This window comes from Dermacentor silvarum, chromosome 11, assembly GCF_013339745.2.
Source record: "Dermacentor silvarum isolate Dsil-2018 chromosome 11, BIME_Dsil_1.4, whole genome shotgun sequence".
NCBI classification, from domain to species: Eukaryota; Metazoa; Arthropoda; class Arachnida; order Ixodida; family Ixodidae; genus Dermacentor; species Dermacentor silvarum.
In genome coordinates this window covers 60,788,728-60,813,827 of record NC_051164.1, presented here as the reverse complement: position 1 = coordinate 60,813,827, position 25,100 = coordinate 60,788,728, and the positions used below count along the sequence as shown (strand labels likewise).

The window sequence follows — 25,100 nt, the reverse complement described above, 5'->3', positions numbered from 1 at the left end:
AAATATAGGCTGATTATGAAATACTGTAATCAGACATTGTGAGCTACCGTTATTGCTTGAAAGCCTTTCTAGTGCAGGCCAAAAATGGGCGTCTTCGACGGGAGATGACGTGTTCAACGCAGTCACTGCGCCTGAGCTCCGCTGAGACAGACACTGCCACTAAAGGGGTCATTATCGGTGTCACCATATTGGTCAGTCATGTGCGTGCGAACTGGTCAGGTTCGAATTATCTGGCCAATGCCAATTTTAGGGCCGAAATGACAAACATTTCAGCCCATAGAAATGCGTGGGCGCCGGCCAGGACCTTCGGTTGGAATCGAATTAACTGTAGTCCAAATAATGGAAGTCTACTGTACATGGATTTGTCTAATCTTCATGCTTGGGGCTTCAGATGTTCTTGTGATGCTAAAGTGGAGTCTTGGAAAAGTTGGGTCACGCATGATCGGCACGCAGTATGTACGGTGTACGCTGTGTGTGCTGTACGTAGAAGTTCTTGTGTCATTTACTACGGTTTATATTTCTAAAGCTCCAATCAAATACTTTTAAGGGCCTGTAAAGGCAATAAGCTTCTGCGCATATGCATAATAATGATAAACTGTTGCAGTTGTAACGCAATATTTTGTTAGAAATGATCAATTTGCAAAGTCACTAAGCTGTCTGAAACCGGAAGGATGAAGTTTTAGGCAAATCCATGCACTAGCCATCATTGCCACGATGACTGAACCACAATAATTTCAGCTCATGTGGACACTGGGTCTAGAGTTCTTTCTAGTAATTTTTGTAGGAAACTTTGTGACCCTGGTAGAAGTACATGGTACCAGAGAAGTGAAACTGCAGTCACCAGCAAAGTCAAACTTGACGGTTACATTTTCGAACCTTCAGCACATGAGACATTCAAAGAGCCGTTGCGACGTACAGTCAGCACCAGTAGACCAACGGCTTAGTATTTACCATGACCCTGTTAAGCTTACAGGGAACTGATTGAATTAAGAGGATTCCAGGAAAAGGCGAGTCCTGCGGTACATTTCTTCTGTGATGACGGACATGTAACTCAATGTTGACAGACCTGCTGCAGTGGTTATGGGCATGGCATTCCTCTACCAAGCACAGGGTTGTGGGATCGATTCCTGGCCACTGCAGCTGCATTGCGATGGGGATGAAATGCAAGGACATTTATGTACCTCCTGCATTTGGGTGCACATTAAAGAACTCCAGGTGGTAACCATTCATGTGTAGCCCTCCTCTATGGCGTCTCTGGCGCCCAGTGTTGCATTTGGGCGTTAAACCCAAACACTCGACCGATCAATCAGTCAATCAATGAATAAATCAACTAATCAGTCAGTCAACCAATCAATCAATCAATCAACCTTTCTAGGCAGTGATTAGGTGCATTCGTGTGGTTGGCAATCAGATTTGTCTGGATATTCTGGTCTTTTCGCTGGTGTTCCTTCAATCACTAGTGGGCTCTTTCTGGTTTCAACTATGTAGACATTATTACAGTTGCTGCACAGTACTTTGTGTGTGGCCGTAGATCATCCACCTCACTCATGAGTCGACTCACTGTAAATTCTGTTCTATCCTTGTGCCTGGATAGGCCTTGGGTGCCTGAATCTTGTCTGAGCAAGCTCAGGAGAGTCGGAATCATGTTTGATTCTGTCTTTTTCCACAATTCTGTGAGTGTCTACCGGGTCAGCTTGTGGTCCCACTGAATAGCGCATTTTAATCTCATTCGGCTTAATGCTCCTCTGTACGTATTGCATATGAGATTGGATATGCACTAATACAGTAGAATTCGAACTCCAAGGGGACCAAAAATTTCTTCGAATGAAATGGAGTTCGAACTAAGAAGAGTGCCTTTAAATACAGCGCCTGAGCAATTGTGCAGTACAGCGCACAAAACCAGAACCGTCAATGTGCTCGCACTGGAAAATATTTTTTTTTTTTTTTTTTCATTGGTATCTGAAATGGAGTAACCAGAAGCATGCTGCTTTGAACCTCTCCAGTTCCATCCCTGATTAAGACTAAGACGGCTCACGCCACCGCAGCCGAACTTGTGAAATATGATTGACATGACCACTGACACAAAGAGTTGCTGACATGTCAAAGACGGCTATAGATTGGTGGCACTTATATGCATAAACCACCAGTTTTCATCTTTTCTAATCTTTCGTATATGTAAATTTGAAAGTCTGGCTAATTGGTTAATTAATAAATTGTACAATTTCGATTAATTGGGTAATATTTTTTATTGGCGCCCAGTCCTACTGAATATAGAAAACCAGTGTAAAAAATGATGCAAAGCCAGTTGCTGGTTGTGAGACTGGCATTTGTCTGGTCACCTTCTTCACATGTCTCTGTCTCTCTTTACACTGTTTCCATATTTTTTTCTGGTGGGGAGTTTTTGTGGCTGCACTGATGGTCTACATTCTCACGTGCCTTCTGCTCTAAACGGGCTGCGCATCGCACTTGCACCTGTGGTGGGTTGCCTGATAGTACCAGTGAAGCAAATGTGTGTGACATCGATGGCTCTCTTTCTCTCGTGGTTGCAGGTCGTTCAACCCGTTCTTCCCATTGCTGCGCTGCTACACTGCGTACGAGGTGCAGCTGTGGGCGGTCTGGGCCATGCACCATGTCTGCTCCAAGAACCGTACGTGCACGCTTTTGCCTCCTCTTGTTCTGCCTACTTTAACCCTTTCACTATCTTTTTTCCAATGACTAGAGCGCCCACCCTCGCCCAAACCCTGCCACTCTCGTTTTGTGTTTTCAGCACACTTTGAGCCTCTTCAGAAGCAACTTGTGCAAAAAAAAAAGAAACTGTGCGCCTGCTGTACCATCTATGGAGAGGCCATCTAAACAAAGCAAAAAAAACTTTTTTTTTTAGTTACGTTTCTGACTGCAGGTAAAGTAAATGTCTCGGCGCTCTGTCGCTCTTTCTCGACAGGGCAGCCATGGCTAGCCTGTGTGGCAGGTTCATCCGCACTTTGACATACGAAGAGATTTATGAACTGTTGATAAATTCTGAATTGGGAAAAATGCAACAACTGAAGCACCAGCTTCTATGTTGCATGAAACCTCCACCGAACCAACACGCGAAAGCAAACCTGGTGAGGGCCGAGGAGCAGTGGGGAAAAAGTGTGGCAGTCGAAGGGTTAAAGGGTTGGAAACACCACTTCTTGAAGCTAAGATAGAGCCTTATTTGCACTTTTCAGAGGTGTCCGTAATTTTCATTCAGCTTTGTACTGTCTGTTATATGGCTTAGAAGAGGACAATATTGCCTTCCCCGTGCTCCTAGGATAGTTATTCCATACTTGCCACCTTCAAGTTTTTCGTAAAGGTTACGAATCCCGGCTTGTCTTGCGAATTTTGTATCAAGTATTACTAAAAACGGGTTCTGTATGCAAAAAAAAAAAAAAAAACCCTTTGCTTGTCCGTTCTCCAGACCTTCTTTTGAATGCCTTCTGATGCTGAAACGATGCCAGTGGGGTACTTGCTTGAAGCAAGTTTATTCATACGAAGTTTCAGGCAACATCAGCAACAGCAAAGTCTGTGAAAAAGTCACTATGATCTAAAAAGTGCTCGAGCCGATGAGTTTTTTCTACACGCGGACACGACCATCGGAGACTTGAGCCCTTAACAGCTTCTCTGTAAAACAATGTTGGAATTGTCAATCTTGTGCTGTTCCACGTTTGCTGCTCCTACATTGAATTATCGTTAATAAAGTGGGTATGTATCCCACAAATCATGTGCACTCACCACAAGCCTAAAAACCTTTCTGTTACCCTCCCTCCACCCCACCACCCTCTCGCTGTCGCGTCCACGTGATTTCCATGAATTTAAATAAGTTCACAGGTTGGCAGCTATGCTTGGTAGTAATGCTTCCGTCACTTCTGGCATGATGACAGTTGGTATGATAGCATGATGGTAGTATGATGGTAGTTGGCATGATGGCAGTTGGCAGTAATTTACAGTAATTTAATAATGGCACCCATTCACAGCACAATTAGTCAATATCATTTTGCATCTCACAGGGAGACCACAGAACTCGGGGTGCTCAATCGCAACTCCCATGCACACAAAAGCAGTCATGTGCACCGCCATGCCATGAGGGACACCATGGCTCGCCACGGATCTGCCGTTCCCCTCGGTGCTGCGCAGGCTGCACCTTTTGTTAGCATTAACTTTTTTTAGGTCATAATGGGTGTAGAATAAAGCGCAAAGGCCTATATAGCGTAAAGACTGTAATTTCATACAATACATGTGGTGCACTTAATAACAGCTGACTTAACGTGCAATAATCTGTTATTACATGTTCAGCATGCAACTCTAGTACCAAGGTTTCACCGCAAACTGGTGCGACGTACCATTTTTCGTGACTTTTTCTGGTAATTTAAAATTACAGTTCCTACTTAAACTGTGAACAGCATACTCGATTCTATAAGTCATGCTCTGTTTATTTCCATCAAAATCTTCTCGACATGTTCTTGGCAGTTATCGGCCCATTTAACTACACCCAATTAGCCTACATCAAAATCCATCACATCAGAGCGAGCTGGTTGGGAAACTTCAATGCGATGTAGCCACACCTGTCTTGTGTGTTTGTGTGTTTTCCGTTTTGTCAAACCTATGGTCACGTCATGGCATATTTGTGAGCTAGGCAGTTTTGAGTAGTGGGAATGTCTTGCAGCTTGGAAATACAAAGGACTAGATGAGAAGGTGACACACACCAGCACTGAACTTTCAACTATATTTTGATTTCTCATGTACATGATACACACAGTACATTGTATCATAAGCAGCCAACAAACAATGACACCAAGGACTTCACAGGGGAAATTACTTGTACTTACTAATTTAATCAAAGAAACGATGAATTAATGGAAATGAAAATGGATGAAAAAACAACTGGCCGCAGGTGGGGAACGATCCAACGTCTTCGCAATTGCGCGTAACTTTTCTCTGTGTCAATAGTTGAGCAAGGTCGTTTTTATGGCTGTTATTGTACGTGCGAGCACTTGTGCAGGTTTGAAGCACGTATTTCTTCTTCTTTTTTGTTTTTGCCTACCAAGAGTTCCGTCTGCTGCTGCATGTTGATGAGCACCTTGATCCTTTTCACAGCCAAGCGCTACTGCACCATGCTGCGGGAGGAAGGAGGCATCGACGTGCTCCAAGGCATGCTGGACAACCCAGACACCAACCCAGCCGTTGCTAGCATCTGTCAGAACATAGTGGCCGTTGTGCAGAGCCAAGAGAAGCTTGCGGCAGCTGCAGGGCGCAGGCGGCAGCGGCTGCCATGACCGCAACCGGAGCCACCACAACGCTACCAGACATCTTTCAATGACAGCGGCGCCCGCACTGGGAGTGTCATCCCACATCTAGGTCACTTCGTTAATTTCGCCCCCGTGGCGCCAAGGCGCGCCTGTTTTATTCAACCTGAGACTGTCGCAGTCTTTTGAACACTGACTGTCTTTTAGACTTTCTGGTGGCAGACGTTCGGTCACTGCGGTTTCTCCAGTGTGTGTCGGTCTGGCGTCTCATAGCTTCTGTAGCTGTGGTCGTGTGTATTGTGCAATCTGGTGAATGCCAGTCTGGGGGCTGCCGGTCGCCCGATAACTCATGCCCGCCAGTATGGTCATTGGCAGTTTTGTGCGACCGTGTCCCTAAAGACCAAAAGGGCAGCAACTTCTGGCCCAGTCCTGCTAACTTTGAGTCTCTCGGTCCTCGTGTACTTTCAATGTAGGTCGATGCATTTGTTGGTCATTGACTTGGCACTCTCACAGTAATTCTGTAGGCTGAGTTGGGCATCACGTGATCAAATCGGGAAGTCTAGGCACCATCGATGGTGTGCCCCGCTTCCGCCGTGATCATCAAGATGGCGGCCGTCAGCCCCTTGACTTCAGGGTCGTGTGACCGTTGCCCTCTTTTGACTGCCAGTCTTTTACTGCTTGGCTTACGAAAGAGTTATGCCATGAGCGGCGCATTCAAAAAGTGAAGTCCTGAAACTCACGCAGTTGTTTTCGGTTCTTGTTCTGTTGTTGTTTTTCCGTGCGATAAGTAACCGCGTCACAGTGTTCGTAGTGTTCTCCCGCTGAGTGGTCCCATGCCATTACTACATTCCCCATGAGTGAGTCATTAGTTCATTTTTCAGAGCACTTAGCGTGAGGCGGTCAGCGACGGAGAGAGTGATTGCAGTTTGCTAGTGTAGCCTCGCAAAGTGCGCATTCGTGGTGGGCACGTACCCGCAGAAACCAGCATGTGTGTTGTTGTGCCTGACTGTGTGTTTGAAGCCTGGTCGGAGTTGGCCTAAACGAGTGTGCGCGAAGACATTGTTTCGAGATGGCCCTTACACCTGAAGTAGAAGCTTGGTCGGGAAGTTGAAATGTGGCAATTTGAAAGGGGGGAAAAAAAAAAAGACACGCTGGAAAAGTGAACTTGGACCGACGTGGCACGAGTGGAAACGTTGGCAGCCGTACAGAATGTTGGGCTAGTTTGTGTATGGATCTGTTCTTGTGTAATGGTGTCCGCAGAAAACCACGAGACGGAAAGGAAGGCGCAGTGAATACAAGTGCCACTCGCAACTCATGCTTTAATCAAAACCCAACAGTATATTTACAACACGTGGTCATCCAAAGGGATGTTGTCCATTGAAAAAAGAAAACCTTTCACACAATGCAAGTGATGGATGACTGATGCATTTTTTGTTTTCTTTGCGACTGTGCCATCTCTTGTGCCGTCTGGTCACGATGCTTGATTAAAACTTGAGCCTGATGGAACATTGGTAAACAGTCACAAAAAGATAAAATATAACTGCATGAGTGATCTATCACTTGCTTTGCACGGAAAATAAGTTGTTTTTGAATAGGTAACATCACTTTGCATAACCACATGTTGCTACATATCCTGTCCCTTTTTGATTAAGCTTGAGTTGAGAGTGCTGCTTGCATTCGCGTATTCCTTTGCATCTTGAGTTTTTCTGCGGACCCATTGCCCAAGAATAAACATGTTTAGCACTGTATTTGCGAGTTCAAAGCATGCTCCAGAAATTCAAAGTTTTAGTCAGTGAAAGTTTTATGTAGTCAACTGGGGCCCCAGCTTATGTATGGATTTTAACTTGTAGTGCAGGTTTATTGTAACATACAATGATACGCATTGCTGTGGAGTGGCACCATGCTTAGAACAGAGAGGTCGTTGCGCTAAGTCATTCTTATGGAGATTTGAATATCATTGTACATGCGGGTACTTGTGCAGGTTTTAAATGAGGACTTTCGTTTTGTTTTTATCGAGAGTGCTATTCATTTATTTCAATACGCTAAAGGCCCAGAGGGCATTTCACGAAAAAGGGGGGGGGGGGGTGAAGAGAGAGAGGAAATATTATACAATCAGAGGACAGAAGTTGTTTGTGAAGGTTACAAAGTAGCAGGGAAATCAATAACTACCAAGTTGTATCTGGCACTGCGCGTCATATGAATGTTATGATTCTTTTTTGAAATACTTGCGTGTGGGTTCAAAATATCCCAAAAGTAGTCTCTCTGGTTATTTTCTTTGCCAGAGTTAGATTTGTGGGTTTTTTAGAAAAAGACTGAAACAGTTGTCTATTGTCAAAGATAGCTTCTATGTCAGCAGGATTTTCTCACTGCGCCTCTTTTGACTTGCAAGGTGAACGGCCTTGTATTTCGTGGTAGCCTGTAAAATATTTGGTACAGTGATAACTTCGTTATGACGAAGTCACATCCGACGTGAAAGTGCTAAGCATACATTCGTTACATGCTCATATTGACGAGATGATGATGTGGAAAGTGCTGGAGGCTAGATGCTTCTCAAGCTACCTTTGTTTGCAACCAAAATATAATGCATAACGTACCGGAAGCTGAAAATACACAAACAATACGTGATTTAAGGTAACAGCAGCTCTATACATTTTAGTTGTAATGTGAAAAAGTTAACCTAATAGAGGATCACTAAGAAGCGCAAGAAATTATTGATTCCTATTATAAAGCTTTCTACTAAAATTACTGAAGAAAAATTTCACGCTGCAGTCACTTTAGCCACTGTGGGAGTGATGGGGACTAGAAGGATGTTTTACGATTCAGCTCAGCTCCGTTGAGAGAGCAAGCCGCAGCCATTTCCTTTATTGTTCTTTGTTGTTCAGCTGTTTTGGGCGTTAGTCACCCAACAGTTCTTTAGAGCAGCGAAGTAATTTACCTTGACAACTATTTCATTCTGTGGTGTAGTTTTGACTGCATAAATAGGTCTCGACACTTCTGATTGTGTCAGTAGGTCCGGATGATTTTTGGGCAGTGACAGTGGTTTAGTTGTAAAGCTCTGAAAACAGTACCATGGTAGAAGTTAGCGGGTAAATGAAGCTAATCATTGCCATATAGAAAATTTTAGCTGACAATACAAGATACCAGAAGGTTGTTGGAAGCCAAAGAGACAAAGGTTTAGACAAATCCATGTACAGTTGAACCTAGATATAACAAACACAGATGTAACAAGGTGAATCTGAAGTTTATCGCGCTTGTGTCGACATATAACGAACACATGGTTATAATGAATATTGGATATAAAGAATTTTTTATTGTGTTGGATGCAGCTACATTATAACGACGTTTCACTGTACGTACTGCCACTCATTACCACGCTGAATGAAGTGCTGTAACATCGCCATGTGCGTACAGTAGCGGCAGATTTGCCTCTTGTAATTTTAGTACGAAACCCTACGATTTCTGCGGCTACTACTTGCCACAGATTTCTGTGATAGTAGCTTCTACAGCATTACCTGCAAATTCGAACCACATGTAAAGTTCTGACCGAGTTAGGCCAACACTTCAGTTGTTATAGTAATCATCGGGGCTCTCATATCAAGCTGTAAACCAATTTGCGGTCGTACGCGTCTGGTCAGCTCTGGCACGCAATATCTAATCGTCATCTTGCAATGCACTGAACACAACCGACAACCGTGAAAGGACACATCAGGCAAGGACTGCATTGTCTCCTTCTAAGTTGTCAGTTGTACTTGGTACATTACAAGATCAGCAGACACGAACTAGCTCAATTTCCTGTTATCTAATGTTTGTAAGGAACTGTCAAGGCAACACACATGCTTACAAAATCACTGAATGTTTTAAGCCAAGGCTACGTTACGTTGTAGCGACCTTGTGGGTTCCTAGTGCATGTAACAAGGCAGACATTGTCTGTGGCTGAATGACTTTGGTTAGGTTCTGCATAATGAGCTTAGAACATCCAGGAAAAATGTAATAGGGAGAGCAAAAGCAGCATTAGTAGTTTGCCGCTTATCTATGAAAGAGCGGCTGAACAAACGTTTTTAGAAATGTTACCTGTGCTAAACTTGGGGAGCTCTTTTCAGAAGTATAGTCCATGCTTTTGAGCGGTGTAAAGGAAAAAAGAATGCTTTTCAGCAGAGTTCCCAGCTTGCTGCCATGTATGGGCTTCAAGACTGAAATTAGCCGAGATAGAATGAAATGGCTATGTTTTAGTTAATAATTAACTGCTACATCCACACTTGTGTGGACGTTTAAACGAGCGTTGTATTGAAAACGTGCCAACTTTTCGCTTCGAGTTCCGCGGTGCACATCGTGGTGTCTGGGCTCTTCTCTGCGGCATCACTGTTCAAAGACAACCGTCGTAAAAAAAGAGTTACCATAATGTGTTTTACGGTAATTTAAGAATGCTATTAACAGGATTGCAAAGCGAATGATTTTGTTAACCAGTTTTGTTTGAGGGGCAGGGAAGGAAGGCAAGATGCGTTTCTAAGGTAGCCAACATCCGCAAGTTGTTGTAGGTGTCCCGTCTTAATGTGATGCCTATGTTCAAACGAAACTCTGCTGTTAAGGTGGGCCATATGTTGCCCACATTTAAGTAAGTTTAATTTTAAGCTGAATGGACTTACGTATCAGTTGTTTTATTGTTGAAAGCTGCGGCTTCTCCAGAGGCACAGATGTAACGATTGGGAAGCACATTTTAAATTGCACCCATGCTTGGTGTCTAAACCAATTTGGGATAGATAATTACTGAAAAGGATGGGATGTTGGGGTCAACTAGTTAGATGTACGCTGTGTAGTCTGGAGCCAATTATGAGGTTTCATAATATGGTTTCATATTGTTGGTTTAATTTACTGGAGCAATGCGCAAAACTCTGCGACTGACTGTAGTCCATGATGATGTAATGCGGATAGCTTGCTGGGCGTCTTGTTAAGTGTTTAGCGGCTTTCATCATTAATTAGTACAAGGTTTTTTGTGTATAGCCGTCCTTGTGTCCCCTCTAACATCTCTGGAGACAATCACTTGACCCTCGTATTTTTGAAATTGTGAATCTTCACTGTTGGCACTGGTAACTGGTATGCTTAATGACAGGTTAGGTTTCCATAATTACACAGTGTTAAGTTGGAATTTGTGGCTGTTTGGCGCTTAGGACAACGGTTCTAATGGCCAATGTGATTGGCTATTTGTTGACTAATGCAGTTAGTGAGCTCGAGCAAGGATTTGTTACTGAAAGTTTGTTGGAAGCTTGGTGGCAGGTTTGTATTTGAATGGCGAATGGCGTGTGTACGCAAATAGATCAAAGTACATAGGGCTGTGTTTTGTGGATTTATCCCCTAGAAGCTAATGCTCACTGCCTGTGGGGTGCACAGTGCAGGATACCATTGAGTTGTGAGAAAATTATGTATAACAAATTGAATTGTGAACTAATCAGTGCATCTGTTGGCATAAAAAGACTGACTGGTGTCTTGATACAAAATTTGAGCGCTTATTGTATCATGTCTATTGTCCCTACAAGCTGTAAAAGAGTTTTGAAATAGTTAAAGGATTTAAAGTTTTGGAACGCTGTTGCTGGCCATCGCAACAAAAGAAAGTAGTAGACAAAAAATGCGCATTCCATAGGTCATTATTGAAAAAAGTATCAACTGATAGCTTTTCGAACTTAGATAACAACTTTTGTAGAAAAACTGCAACATATCTTTTTGTTCACTTCTGTATCTACATTGCAGCCTGTAGCTGGTTACTCTTGTGAGAGAGCAGTAAGAATATAAACCTTGTGTGTCTAGTAGACCTCTTTGGAACGTAGCATGTGCCTTTAACCGCCACCGAAATTCGTTCTGGGAATCTTGGGGGACAGTGATTCGTCATTTGCTTCCCTTGCAGCCGCCATGCGTGGAGTACAAGAAGTTTGACTGTTGTGCGGGTTACTTTGTTGTTTTCCCCTTGCAAAAAGAAAGCCATTCAAGAAGTGCGATAAGTGCTGCTCGAGGTCAGTGCCCGATTGCTACACCACTATGAAAGCAGGCTTGAGCCCCAACATGCTGCTGTGTTGCCACTGCTGTAATCTAGGACAAGCACTGCACTTGTGTCTGCTCTGCTCGGCAGGAAGTTGTATCACACAACTAGTTGCATCTTTGTATGTGAGTACAGCATGAGACTCGTTCGAGCTTGCCTGGTTACTGATAGTTAAGCACAACTGCACATAGTGGCGATGCAGGCACTATAATGTCAAAGCAAAATTATATTTTGCATGTGTACTATCGCTGTACCCTTTTACGACGGAAACTACATTGCCTGTGCTTGAATACCGTTTTAACACAAGGGCACGTGCAGAGCTGCCCGTTGACACAGTTTAATATCACGGTTGAGCAACACCTGTAGTCTGACTTGTGGCTTTTTGGCTGCATTAGGCTGGACATTGACATTGCATACAGCCAGTTGCGAGCAAGTTAATGCCCCACGTGGTACGAGCAGCACTCGGCGGCATAACTGTATTGCAAAAATTGAGCCACCCTTTCTTAAGTCCAGACTTGCCCACCAGTGCATATAGTAAGTATTGCATGTACTGTAAGCCTGACCTGTACGAAGAGGCTTGGTATTGATTTGACGTGGCATCCAAACCGAAGAGTACCGAGAGTGCTCGCACATTCTTGTTGCGATTTTCAAGTGTGACACCCATCACAGCACGGCTTGATCTTATCACTTGTGCTGTAGGCTTCATTGTCACCGTCGTGTCACGGTTGGCGGCTGCAGGTACGCTGGTTCAGAAAGCAGCCTTTGTTGGGATGCTGGAACTGCTGCCTAACTCTCATCAGAACAAAAAAAATTGCAGTGAGCCAGTCCTCATAGTGTTTGTGGGCACCACAGCTGGCATTGCCTTTTCCACAAAGGTCTACTGTGTGGCACAAGCCTCAGCAGCACATGCTAGTAGTGGTTACTTTGCAAATTCTTATGAATATCACGAGTAATTTGTTAGTCCAGTGGTCATGCTGTGCATTGTGTGTGTGCTGCTCATGTATGGATAGCTGGTTAAACGGCCTGCGGCCACATCTTTCCTTATGTAGCCTTACATGGCTTACTTGCTGGTTATGTCGCTCTTAAAAACGAGCTGTTAGTGAGATCAGTTATGGCCATTGTTCGTGGTGTGTTTTGCTGGCACACTGTACGTTAGGATGCTTCACCGAGCCAGCACAGTAGTACATTTGCTGGTTTCACGGTGTCTCGCCCGATGATGCACATTGCAGATAAATGTCCGAGCTCCAGTCATGGTGCAGGTTGCCAGACAGAGTTACAATAATGTGGAGTTTCAGTGTAGCTTCTTCTGTTTACAGCATGACAAGCGAGGACTGGCAGTTGGTGCGTGTAGCCTGTTGTGCTTGAAATGTGTTCTTTGAGTTTACCTCATGTTGTAATTATGCTCAAAACCTGGTTCATGAAAAAGTGTTCAGCTTGTGCGCTTGTACAGCAGGTCTTGTTCGACTGTCCTTTTGTTGTGTTATGCGCCAAGACCGGCTTTAAAAGCCTGAATTTCGCTCTGGGTTGACGGCACCATTTGGACTGGTCTTGTTGTTATTGGCTGTCATGCTATTTGCCCTGTGACATTTAGGGTTCACGTTCAAGTGTATTTATTCGCTCACTGCTTTTAGTAATGCAGTCATTACATCATGATTCTTTCAGAGTGTTGTGTTGTTGCCTCCGAATTTTCTGCTGCTGACTGTTGTTACTGGTTAGGTGAGCTCCAACGGACAGGCAGATTCTCGTTTGACTCTTTCGCAGCCGACGTATCCCTTTCAGCTGCCACTTGCCAAGGAGTACTTCAGTTTTTAGTCCTAGCGAGTGTGCGGCAACCATTGCAGACTTGAGTGTGCTTGACGTCCTGATGTGTCCCTAGCGTGAGCAGTGTTTGTAAAGGGCATGAGCATTTGATGCCTGTTTCAATTAATTTACTTGTCATCTAATTGTTGCAACCCAAGTGGAGATATAACTGACTCATTTTTAAATGCAAGTGATAGTGCTGAAAAGATGGGATGAGAAAGAAGAGAGACACATAAGCTCTTGTGTCTGACTCCTTTATCACATCTTGTTTTTAGCGCTGTTATCCTGTGTAAAGTTGAATCCCAACCAATTAGCCCAATTTGCTGCATTGAAAATAACTGGCCACTTTAGCTGGATTATTATTGGCCATTTATCAGCCAACGGCTGTTGGCCCGTGCTGCTTCCTAATGGTTTGGCTGCTTACAAAGTTCAGATAGACTATTGAATGACAAGTTAATCATTCTCTTCCACTGAACAGGCTTGATGTACCTTAAAAAGTGTTGTGCAATTTTGGGAATCACAGGAGCTGTGTAAGCTTAAGAGACTTTCTGCATGTGCTGTGGGCTGTCTGGCCATTGTTAGAAACTTGTCAATTTGTTTGACATTATGCTGCTGACCCAATACCGTGCCACGCGAAGTACAGGAGTTTCACCACGGCATATAGCGTCTGTGCCTCGCTGGTGCAAATTTGTCATCGTGCACCGTAAGCGGCAGGTGATTTGATAAACAGAAAAATGTAATAAACAGCACTGTGTGCAGCGGAGATCTGAACTACATTGTCGGATCACTGTCAAGATCTGAACTTGCTCACAGTTTTATGTGAACTGCTTGTAGTTTTGTCATAGCTGAATGTTCTACCTGTCATTATTAATTGTTTAGAGTTGATAAAGGGTGGTTTGATGTGTTTATTCATGTACAGCTAAAGACGATAATCCCCTTAAATATGAGGGGAAAGTTCCCTCAAGCAGGTTTCTTTGTCTAGGGACACTACATAGGAAACATGTTAACATTAACCACCTTTCATCTCTTTTTTGAGCATGGTACTGGCTTATAAAAAAAAATCCTGATCCTAGCGTACCATTCAGCAACACAGCCCTATATATTGTAGTATAATAGCAAACTGCATTAATTTCACTTCCAACAGGAGGAAGGGTGGCAAATACATAGATGTTGATATTAAGATGACAGTTGCAGTGAGCTTTTGTTAATTCAGCCATTCTTCAATCACTCCGTATTAATTAAATTCTGGGAGATGCCTATGTTTTTTCACACCTCCTTTAAATGAAACTTCATACAATTCAGCCAAATCTTCAATATCTTGCCGAGGTCTAACCAATGGAAAATGGCTGTATCGAAATTGGATGCTGTCGTGTTTGTGGCGACTATCAAGCAGTGATGTCACATTTGATACACTGAAGGCTCTGTTTAAGTTGACAGGTTTAATTTTAATGTCTGGTACATTTCTAAGAGTTCTGCGACATGCTCCGCAGTTAAACCACCTTTCTGTCATTCTAACAAAAGATAAGCTAAGTTGAAGTTGAGGATATGTATCCTCCAAGCATCTCAGCTACCTGTTAGTAGTGCTACTCACATGCAGAAATCTTGCCCCCAGTGTTTCGGTGACAGTGCAATGCTCGTGCAGTCATTTCATTGCTGAAACGGCCAGAAAGCTGGCGAGAGGTCAGCGTAGCGAGCAAAGAGTGTTGAAATTCCCCACTTCTTGAGTATGGTGAGAGAGTGTGCGGAAAAGGTGGCATTCCATATTTTGCACTGCATCACGTCACAGATCACCGGTTCGCCTAAACACCTTTTGTATGTGCTAAATATAAATGTTAACTGATTCCCCTGGGTATGTTTAAAAGTTGTTGCTGTGTGGTTAATACAATGATATTTGCAGTTTAGTTAGCACACACTGCAGAACTTCCTGACAGCACAGTAAGCACAGTTGCACGTGGCAGACAGCCACAGGTGTATGCCACTTGGGTTGCGACAGATGACACTTTTGACGTGCTTTTGGGATGCGACTGCTTTGGTCAAGTGCTCACGTGTGGTTTGCTGGCAGCCAGGTTCCTCCTGCATCAACAATTGCCGCAATGTTCGTGGCTGTTACCAAAATGACAAAACCTTCACTGCGAGTGAAAAAAACGAATATTTTGTCGTTCGTGTGGCCGAGTTGTAACAATGTTGCACTGGTCCGCATGGCCGGGAGGCGAAACGAACGTGCCAGAGTAGTGGGCATGAAAACGCCGGTGTTCTTTCCTTCTGTCTCACCCTCGATGTGTTTGTTATATCGAATGACTGCGATTGGTGAAGTTTGTGCTGTTGTGAAAAAAAAAACCATTGTGATAACCCTCAGTCGATTGTTGGCGACTGTTTGTTTCTTTTTTCCCCTTTGTTGTTTCTTTTGCTTTGTGACATAGCAGGTGATGCAGAGTCTGTTGCTGTTGTTTGAAGAGACTTCTATATATATATATATAATATAAATCTATATGTATACATATTTACACGTGTCTGTTTTGAACTGTGCTTCATTTTGATCTACGGCAAACTGCGACTAAGGTATGTATGTTGATGATATAGTTAGCAGCATTCCATGCTTAAGGGAAGGGCAAAATTTCACAAAAAGTATATTTTTGTTTGTTAGAGATTTAGAATCCCCAGTCTTTCCTCAACAATGCTGAGTGTGTCATTTAGACGTGCGTGATTTATTTACCCAGAAAATGACCTTTTCCAATATCTAGGTCAAAATCTTCCAAAACCCCCTAAGGGCTATAAGGGCTATACTGGATCCACCCACGGCAATGGGAAAAGTGTGTAGCTTTCGCAATGTTGCATGGTATGTGTGAAACGGAGTTAAAGTGTTTTGGACGAATTGGCATGAAGCGAAACTTATGCGTGTTTATGAGTGTGCGCGCATCCAAACTTTCCTCACATAGATAAGATTATTTGATGCCACAAGCCCCCCCTCCCCCCCTAAGGGCTATCCTGGATCCACCCGCGGCAATGAGAAAAGTCTCTAGCTTTCGTAATGTTGTATGGTATGTGTGAAACGAAGTTAGGTGTTTTGCACAAATCGGCATGAAGCAAAAACTTACATTTAACATTTAAATGCAGGAAGCAAACCTGAAGCAACAACTCAGATGGTTAGTAACAAAGTCTGAATAAAGAGCCTTCTTTTTTTTCTGCAAGTGGATATAAAATCTTCAGTGTTGGGCGTGTGGGATGAAATGTAGCACAGGAAATTTGAAAAATTATAACGAAAAAGTAACTCTGGCAATGCTGTAATGGCAGGTCGGGAAAGGAAGGCAAAATGGCAATTCAGCAAGTGTTTGACAGTCGCACTGTAAGATGATAAAAGTGGTCAAACTGCAAGGTTCTGTACAGCTTCGGTGGAGTTTACTAAATGTACATTGTTCACAGTTGCAGATTGCCAAGGCAGCACATTCATGTTTATGTGTGTGGCCTGCCTCATGGTTGTTAACCCTCCACTGCATTAGTATTTATTTTCTCGTGAAAAATTAGACAAGCTATTGTTTAAGCCACATATGCCCAAACAAACCAATTTTCTTAGAAGCGCAGAGTCACAATTTTAGAAACGAAAGTTGTCGCACATCACGATAACACCGTGTAGTTACAGGTATATTTACTGATCATACAAAAAAGGAAGGTGTTCGAATTGCGGAAAACTGAAAAATATCTGAGCCACTGAAAAAAACTTGTACAATTTTCTGCAAAATATAGAACGCATTTCTCACAGTTCCAAGAAATAAAGGTCTATAAAAATTTGATGATGTCATCCTTGATTAATTGGCATCCCCAATATCTAGGCCGGAACCTCTAGAGCTCTTTCTTTAATGTGAATTTTTGCTTTGTGTAGTCTTTAAGAGACTGACGCAAACCAGAAGACTATTTTCATCCTCTTTCTCGGTGAGTTCTTTCTCGCAGTTGTCATTAGCTCTGGGAGCAAGGCAGGGAACAGGCTGTGTTTATCGCAACACTGCCAGCATTTTCATTTTCTCATATATTCACGACAATGGTGTTAAAAAGCAGTATAGCATGAAAAAAAAGTATTTCCCCACCAAATTTGTTCTCCTGTGAGGAAACAAATATCTGCTCTCCTCCACAAGACAACCCCCGTAACTGCGTGCTGTATCATGCATTATACAGCAATTAATGCCTGTGTCACAGAACAACCCAAACATCTTCGTCGTTCTAAACATTACAGTAGGCCGACAAACAGCATCCAGGGGCAGAAGTATTTTTCTGTGTGCTGATTTCAAGTGTAGAGTTTGTGAAAATAAGCTGTTTATTTTCGAAGTTTTGCGTGTTGTGCGACGATCCGCCACTATACATGAAAAAAGTTGCTCAAAAATGATTTTCAATGTTGCAGTAGCTAGGACTATCATTGCTAGGCATGACACACATTCTGCATGAATAAGAAATTTTTATTTGTCTTTATTTTATGAAATTTGAAGGACTTGTTCAATGTGTATCGTATATGATACACTACCTAAGTGGTAAGGGTTGATGCCAATGCAGATCATAGTGTCTTAATACAGGATTGCAAATTACCTTAAGTGAATGAATATAAATATCTGGGAGTGTGAAAAAATGAGGGAACAATGGCCAACCAACACCATATTTAAGAGGAATGCACAGCAAGAAACTGATGGCACGGTTGAAATGAGAAGCGAAACTTGCAACAGCGCTGGTGTTGAACAGTCATCAAACACAAAAAGGACAAGTGTTCATCTAAAAGAATGTTGAAACCGCAAAAGCAAAATAAGGGAAAGTTGGCCAGTGAACACTTTTTTACAGTGAAATCCATGGCAACAAAGAAAAAAACAAACAAACTGTGAAGCAAACAACACTTACTCATCAAATCAACAAAGAAGCTTGGTCAAATAGACATGAAACATAACCTTAAGCTACCACACAAACATAAGCACTAGCCAGGGTGATATCAAGTCACATGGGCCGCACGCTTCCTAGAAGATCGTTTCGCTAGGCCCACGTGCGCTGTTGTAGTGTTAAAAGACGCCACCTTCAGAAGCTTCATTCTTGCAGGTCGCTCAGCACCTGCATCGCTGTTGGTAATAAAGGTCCGTACTGGCTCGTCTAACCAACATGCCAAGGGTCCCGAAAATCACCCACGGACGCGGCCTCCCATGAAAATCGCCAGGCGCGCACTTGAGTTCCAAGTCGCCGCATTGCCTCTGCGCTTAGCAGGTACCTGACGTTTCGTCAGGTACGTTCTATCTCCAGGTACGTTCTATCTCCACTGGGGTGGAGGTAAAAGACAAGCGAAGGTGTACTATGGTGGGAATTATGTATATCTAATTATGACTATTAAGATTTGATGGTGTAATTGGTTATTTGAACTATTGAAGAATGAGAAATATATATGATCCGGTGGTTTTCATCTATTTAGTGACCACAGGGACGATGGCCGTATGGTCGCTACGGTACACCGTCATAGGGTGTAGGCAAGGGTTGGCACGTTCTTCATAAACATGTCACCAACGCCGCGCGCGTTCGGTGCGAACGCGGGCAAAACGCCGCCGCCGTCGACAGCACTTGTGCGCGTTGTCTGTGTGACCGCACACAACCGCTGTCAAAACGCTGGCTACCTGACGGAACGGCTAAACGCCGTTGTCGACACTGAGGGGAGAGGCGGGCGAGAGCGCAGAGAGATCGGCAGAGGCCGGCAGGGTTGCGCGCATGCGCCGCAGTGGGAGAGTAGTAGTAGTGATTTTATTGAAGAAGAAAGTAACGCTTATTTCTGCTGCCCAATAGGGAGCACGGCGCAGCGTCAGGGGAAGGGGAAAAAGGAGATAAAGATGTTGAAAGGAAGGGAAGAGAAGAAGAAGCGGGCACACACACGTACAGTCTAGGGTACCTCGATGCCCTCCTCGTCCACCGTTCCCCTTCCACTTGGAAGTCGCGTTTGCTCTCCCCTGTGCGTTCGCTCCCCGTGAAAGCGCGCGTCCCTCGCCCTCGCGCGCTTTCACTCGCACATACAGCATACGGCCAATGAGAGTTTTTTACAGCGAAGCTGTTAAAGGTAGTATGTAGTAGTAGAGGCTGAGGAAAAGAGAAAAGATGCATGTTTCTGCAGCCCTTATAGGGAGCACAGCTCAGCATCTAAGGGGTGGGGAAAGCGGGATAGAAAGTAGGAAAAGTGAAAGAAGGGGAGGGAGAGGGTAGTCGTTATCGTCTCGGGCAGGGTGCCTTTACAGTCGGTCAGCCAGCATCGAATCCGCAAGGTAGCAGAGTACGACCTTGAATACCCTGCTGGAACTGCGGGCTGGAAAGAGCAGGTCCGTGCTGGTGGCTCGGTGTTGGTTGAGTGCGGGGCAGAAACATAGGAGGTGCTCCAGCGTTTCGTCTGCCCCGCACTGTGTGCAGGCTGGTTAAAGGCTCACTCTTCGATGGTCACGTCCGGCAATAGAAAGGAAACTCTCATTGGCCGTATGCTGTATGTGCGAGTTAAAGCGCGCGAGGGCGAAGGACGCGCGCTTTCACGGGGAGCGAACGCACGGCGGAGAGCAAACGCGACTTACGTCCGAGTGAAAAGCGCGCGAGGGCGAGGGACGCGCGCTTTCACGGGGAGCGAACGCACGGCGGAGAGCAAACGCGACTTCCGTCGCGCGAATGACCGTGGGGGGGATGGGAGGGAGGGGAGCAGCACCAGCAAGGCGCAGAAGTGTTGTCGACGGCGGCGGCGTTTTGCCCGCGTTCGCACCGAACGCGCGCGGCGTTAGTGACGTGTTTATGAAGAATGTGCCAACCTTTGCCTTACACCACGATTTCCACACAGAGACAGCTAATTCCGTCGCTCAGCGACCGTCGCGACGTCGCGGGCTCTCCGCGACGGGATTCCAACATGTTGGTAATTCCGTCGCTGAGTCGCAGCGATCAGCGCGATGTCGGAGGAGCAACGTGACGTAACAGCAAGCGCAGTCGAAATAGGTGCTTTCCTGTTTTACCGCGTGTTGGAAGCTCAGCGGAGGAGAGTATCAAAGCTTTTAAAGGCAGAAAAATTGTGTACAATTCTATTTTTTTTAAATATATGAAATTGTAATATTTGACTAGTTTCCATGCTGTCTTTATTTAACGATGAAGGCATGGATACTTCGTGAGCAGGGAGCAACCTTGGACGTCGCTGGGCGGAAATCGCGCGGTCAAAGACGCACGTGAAAGCTGCCAGCGAAAATCGCTCTGCGACGTGCGCGACAGAACGATTTTTATCGCCCCAATCGCGCCACATGAAACGGCCTTATGGCGGTGAACCGTAGCGACCATAAGGCCATGGTCCCTGTGGTCACCAAATAAATGAAAACCACCGGATCATATATATTTCTCATTCTTTAATAGTTCAGATAACCAATTATGGAAGACCAGCTTCGTCTTCCATCTCCACCCCAGTGGAAGTGCTGACAGTTTTTTGTTTTTTTCTATTGCCGGACGCGACCATCGAAGGAGCCCTTAACAGCTTCGTTGTAAAAAAGAAACAGCACGCCTGAACAAACATAGGCCGGGAAGTCGGCACGACGGCTTCCGAGCCGAGCACTGTAGCACCATGTAGCGTCCGTGGTAGCACTTTACGGAACGTCCGCGATAAATTTAAACCGTGCCATCCATGCACTTATCGCCATCAGAGTTGTCGCTGGCTCTCGAGCGCGTTCTTCTGACTCGTGAAGCGTACCAGCTCGTCCAGTCTGGTCCTGGCGTAGTAGCAGTACATCGTCTTTATGCCACTCGCAATGGACATCCTCATGCGGATGTTGTGGCGAAAAGCGCAGTTGTCGTTGTGCTCGGCACGCTTGTACAGGCGCTTCAGGTCGCGGATTTCGTGGCTGAGGAACACAATCTGCCGATAAACGATGCGCAGCTTCCGCCGAATGGCCACAATACGACCCTCCAGCGTTTCAATTTCGCTGGGCGACGGAGCCGTCGCTGCGACACCACCGTTCCCACTACTGCTGGACGCTGCCATGTTGCGCGCCGCTTGCCTTGCGAAGATGCAGTCAACAACTGTTGCCCCCTGCAGCCGCGGTGGTGGAATGCAAAGCTGCCTAACTTGACGTAAGACAACAGTTTGCTTGCTCCTCGATCACACGGGTCTTGCTGTTTTCGTTCTTCTCAGCACGCTTAACACGAAGCACGAACGCGCCTAAACAGCGTTCGTCACCTGGCGTCTAATTTTTTTGCGAAGGTAAAAGTAAAGTTAAAGGCGTACTGAGATAATGCTTTCAGCTCCTTATTTCTTTAGCGTTCTTTGGAACTTCGGAAGAAACTATACCTGCGAGTCTCAAATTTAGCGCCCTAAATAGTTTAATCTGCAGCCAGTTTCGGTTTCATTTCTACTTTGTCGTGACGTCATGATCTAGGATGTGGTCACGCGGGAGCAGGGCGATGGTTTCACGCTCCGGCTCGCTCTGTCGTCGGCTATGCTGCCACATCGGCGCCCTCACGACGAAATAGCAGCAATAAGAGGACCGTGGGAACCGGAGAGAGTATCAAAACGTCGCAATGTATACTGTTCTCACGTGACCACCTCCTATGTCATGACGTTATGACACAATGACCTGCGGGGTAACGAAGCCGAAACTGGCTTTATTATTCAGGGCGTTCTGAGGCTTGCCAGTATATTTTCCATAGGGCGTACAGGTTTAGAAACTTAATTTAACGCAATAAAAATGAAGAGTAAAAATGTATGTTCCTTTAATGACATTAATTTGCGTCAGAAAACGCATTACGTGCATGTCATACATGAACGATGCTCAGTTTCCTTCCTCTTGCCCACTGCCCCGAATAGGTGAGCTAGCCATCATGTTGCCACGACTATAACACTTGACTGTGTAGTGGGTTTGTCGTTTCTGCGGAAGCTGAGGCCGACGAAGACGCACTCCCAGTGAACGTGTCAGGCGGAAACTGTGTGCTTCCATTAGATTAAAATCAATAGTTTTTGTAATATATACATACTTACGTGAATATATAAATAAATCATACTCTATTTCTCTCTCTGTCCCGCCTAAATAAAAGATGGACGTAATAATGGTAGATACGCTTGCCATGACGTATCAAACAGTGAGGAACATAGACATAATGAACGAAGGCAGTTTGAATTGGTTATCCCAAAAGTGTTCTAATACAATATTTTAAGAGAGAGAGAGAGCAAGCGAACATTGTAATTTGCCAACAAAAGTACCTTATGCACACTTCGCTGTCACTCGCATTGCAAAGTAAAAAAAAAAAAACTCGCACTTTCGCCCGAAAGGCGAAGCATCGATTGCGATAGCAAATTAGTGGACAGCTATACAAAGTAAGGAAGGATATTAGTTTTATCGGCTGTATAAACTTGTAAACATAGGCCCATTAACTAAATTAACAAGCATGGTGCCACGCGCGCACAATCAAACATTCACTCGATGACCGCGGAAACTTGGTGTCAAAACGCTGGAGTGAGTCAGCGCGACAGCAGCAGCTAGCAAATTGAGCTTCGTGCCGGCGCTCGCATCAACGCGATCTTACACCTGTACCGCGAAAATACAGGGAGGGCGGACTCTGCCCCCGCCGCAGCCGCGCGGGCGGGCACTCGCGGCGCAGAACGACCCGAGACTGGAGCCTGCGGGCGTGGACTGCGGGACCGAGCCGTTTCCCACATTGGCGTCCGGAAGGTGGGGCTGCCGCTGCGTTCCGGGATGGTCCATGGTCGTGGGGAAGACTGACGGCGCCCGTTCCACGGCCAGTAGCGACTCCTAGCTATCCCGGCCTGGTGCGTGACCATTTCCGCGGTGCGAGCTGTGCACCTCTGATGTTCGATGACGAGCGCTTCCGCCGGCTCCTCCTCCGTCGCCGTCATCGAGCCTGGCGAGGGACCTGATGACGGCGTGGTCTCCTACGCGCTGCTGCAGCTCCCGGCGCGGCCGTTCGAGAAGGGCACCGCCGGCGCAGGTGACGTCATGAGCGCGATGGCGCCGACACCACCTCAAGAGCGGCTCTGTCCCTCGGCACTGCAGTGCGTGGTTCTACACAGACTGCTCGAGAGGACGTGGTGAGCGGTGTCCAGCGTTCCGATGAGATTTCGGGAGCTCGAGGCCAGTTGCCAATGGTAGCGGCCCTCGGCACCGTTAGAGCGACGATCGGAATCATCTGCCATCTTCCCCTCCTGTGACCTGCGTGCTGCAGTGCGGTGTGGTCTCTGTGGTGGCAAGGCATTGAGCGGGTGGCGGCTTCTTCCGGCGACCTGCTGCGTGCACTCGTCAGAACGAGGTGAGAGGAAAACCATACCAAGTGTGCGTCAGGGGACGGTTTAGGGCCTTTAGGTTCCTGCAAGACTTAACTCCGAGGCTGCACCACCTGGTCTGCCCAATCTTCGTGAGGAGTCCGTCCTGGAAACCAGCCAGGTTTAGGGCCTGCGGGTTCCTGGAAGACCTTGGTGACTCGGACGTTGCCGGCTCCGCCGATCCTCGTTCGGTGCATTAGCAGTCTATAAGGTTCACCCGCCGGTAGGGGTGTCATGCCGTCGCTGCCAGCCAACGTGGGCCAGTGCCGTCAACGCCTTCGCAGAGGGAGTGGCAGTGTGGGAACGCCGACATGATCAGCGGCATTAGAGCCAACTGTAGACGAAGAAGACAACGGACGCGCGAGCTGCGGCTGGGCGCCCTTGGGCGCGCCCGGAATGAGCGCGGCCGGCCGGCATTTCCCACAGCATGAAATTCTTTTAGCTCCCGTTGTCGGCGACCTTCAAGTCACCTTGAGCCAAAAGCCAGAGCCGTTATCTGTGCAATCAAACGAGATCATGTGGGCACTTAGACGAGAACAAACCGAGATTTATCCGGGCAACCAGTCAAAAGTTACGAAAATGCGGACTCTGTCCCCCAACCCTTTGTGCAGGACCGCATTACATACGTTAGTTACTTCCAAAACATGTTACAAAAAATATTGCTCCTATTTCTTCCTACTGTTTGTTCACAATATCATTCAAGCTGTCTCTTCTAGTATATATGCTGAAGTTTTATTTGTCATTTCCAATAGCGGCGTTCAAGAGGCAGATAGAGGGCACCGTACATGTCATCTCTTGGCGCTGAGATGGGGTTTCCTGGGGCTCTTTTGAACGCCAGTGGTCCGTGAGTCGTGAGCGCGGTCCGCGACAAGAAAAGGTAGCGACAGACGCTGAGCGAGCTGCACTGTTGGAAGAAGAAAAGCGGTTGAAGGCGGCGGCACCACAGGCTGCAAAAGACGCCATATGTTAGCCATTTCATGCTTACAACTACTCTCGATTGCGGGAGAGCCAGTGCATTTTTTTTGGAGGGCATTGTATCTCGCTGTGGGCCGATCTCGGTGGTAGCGCAGTCTAAAATTATGTGCCACAGGACCGACTGGGTATGTGCATTGGGTATGTGCCGCTGGGCGTGCCGCTTGCTATCAATCTTACATATTTCCATTAAAAACAACATTATGTCTCATTTTTTATAAATATAAACACTACAGTATATAATCTCCACATAACCGCTCGCTTACACAACATTTACATTATTAAAACAACTGTACTACAAATCGCGAATGCTTCGCATTACGTACACATGAACTCCAGTCGAGTCTGCTGAATTTTTCGTAACACGCATGCACGCCACGTTATTGATGTCCGTCTAGTCCTAAACACGGTCGCCGCAGCTTGTGATTGGTTCGCCAGCGCAGCTCGTAGATGACGTCATCCTTCGTGCCACTCACGGCGTTAGATATGCTTGTAACGTCAAAGCTTTTCATGAGAATGTCCGAAGACACCGTATGCCACGCTTTTAAGTGTTTTTGAACATTTAAAGAGGACGGTCAGTCTTGGGCTACCTAAACACGAAAAGCTTTGTCTGGAGGAGTAGATTTTAATGAAGAGAAGGGAGGAGATGGTGTCTCTAGCCTGCTACTCCTCACTGGAGTGATGATGATGATTATTGTGGTTTATTGGCGCAAGGGCCAGATGTGGCCAAAGAGCGCCAAGACGA

General features: G+C 45.7%; 2 protein-coding genes across 2 annotated transcripts in view; one reads left to right on the top strand and one right to left on the bottom strand.

Moving 5' to 3' along the window:
- LOC119433282 (protein zyg-11 homolog B-like) overlaps nucleotides 1-15,592 on the top strand; it is a 57,728-nt gene extending 42,136 nt beyond the window's left edge. The window contains exons 17-18 of the mRNA XM_037700430.2: nucleotides 2,550-2,647; nucleotides 5,116-15,592. Of these exons, the coding sequence (XP_037556358.1) occupies nucleotides 2,550-2,647; nucleotides 5,116-5,294 (277 nt within the window). The 3' untranslated portion in view covers nucleotides 5,295-15,592. The remainder of the gene's footprint in view (nucleotides 1-2,549; nucleotides 2,648-5,115) is intronic.
- Nucleotides 15,593-20,602: 5,010 nt separating this feature from the next.
- Nucleotides 20,603-21,175, bottom strand: LOC119432618 (uncharacterized). Its single transcript, XM_037699778.2, has one exon. The coding sequence runs from the start codon at nucleotides 21,089-21,091 to the stop codon at nucleotides 20,750-20,752; it is 342 nt and encodes a 113-aa protein (XP_037555706.1). The 5' UTR covers nucleotides 21,092-21,175; the 3' UTR covers nucleotides 20,603-20,749.
- Nucleotides 21,176-25,100: the final 3,925 nt, after the last annotated feature.

Bases quoted from the DNA above. Each gene is read 5' to 3' on its own strand.
- LOC119432618 (XM_037699778.2), bottom strand. From the start codon at position 21,091: ATGGCAGCGTCCAGCAGTAGTGGGAACGGTGGTGTCGCAGCGACGGCT.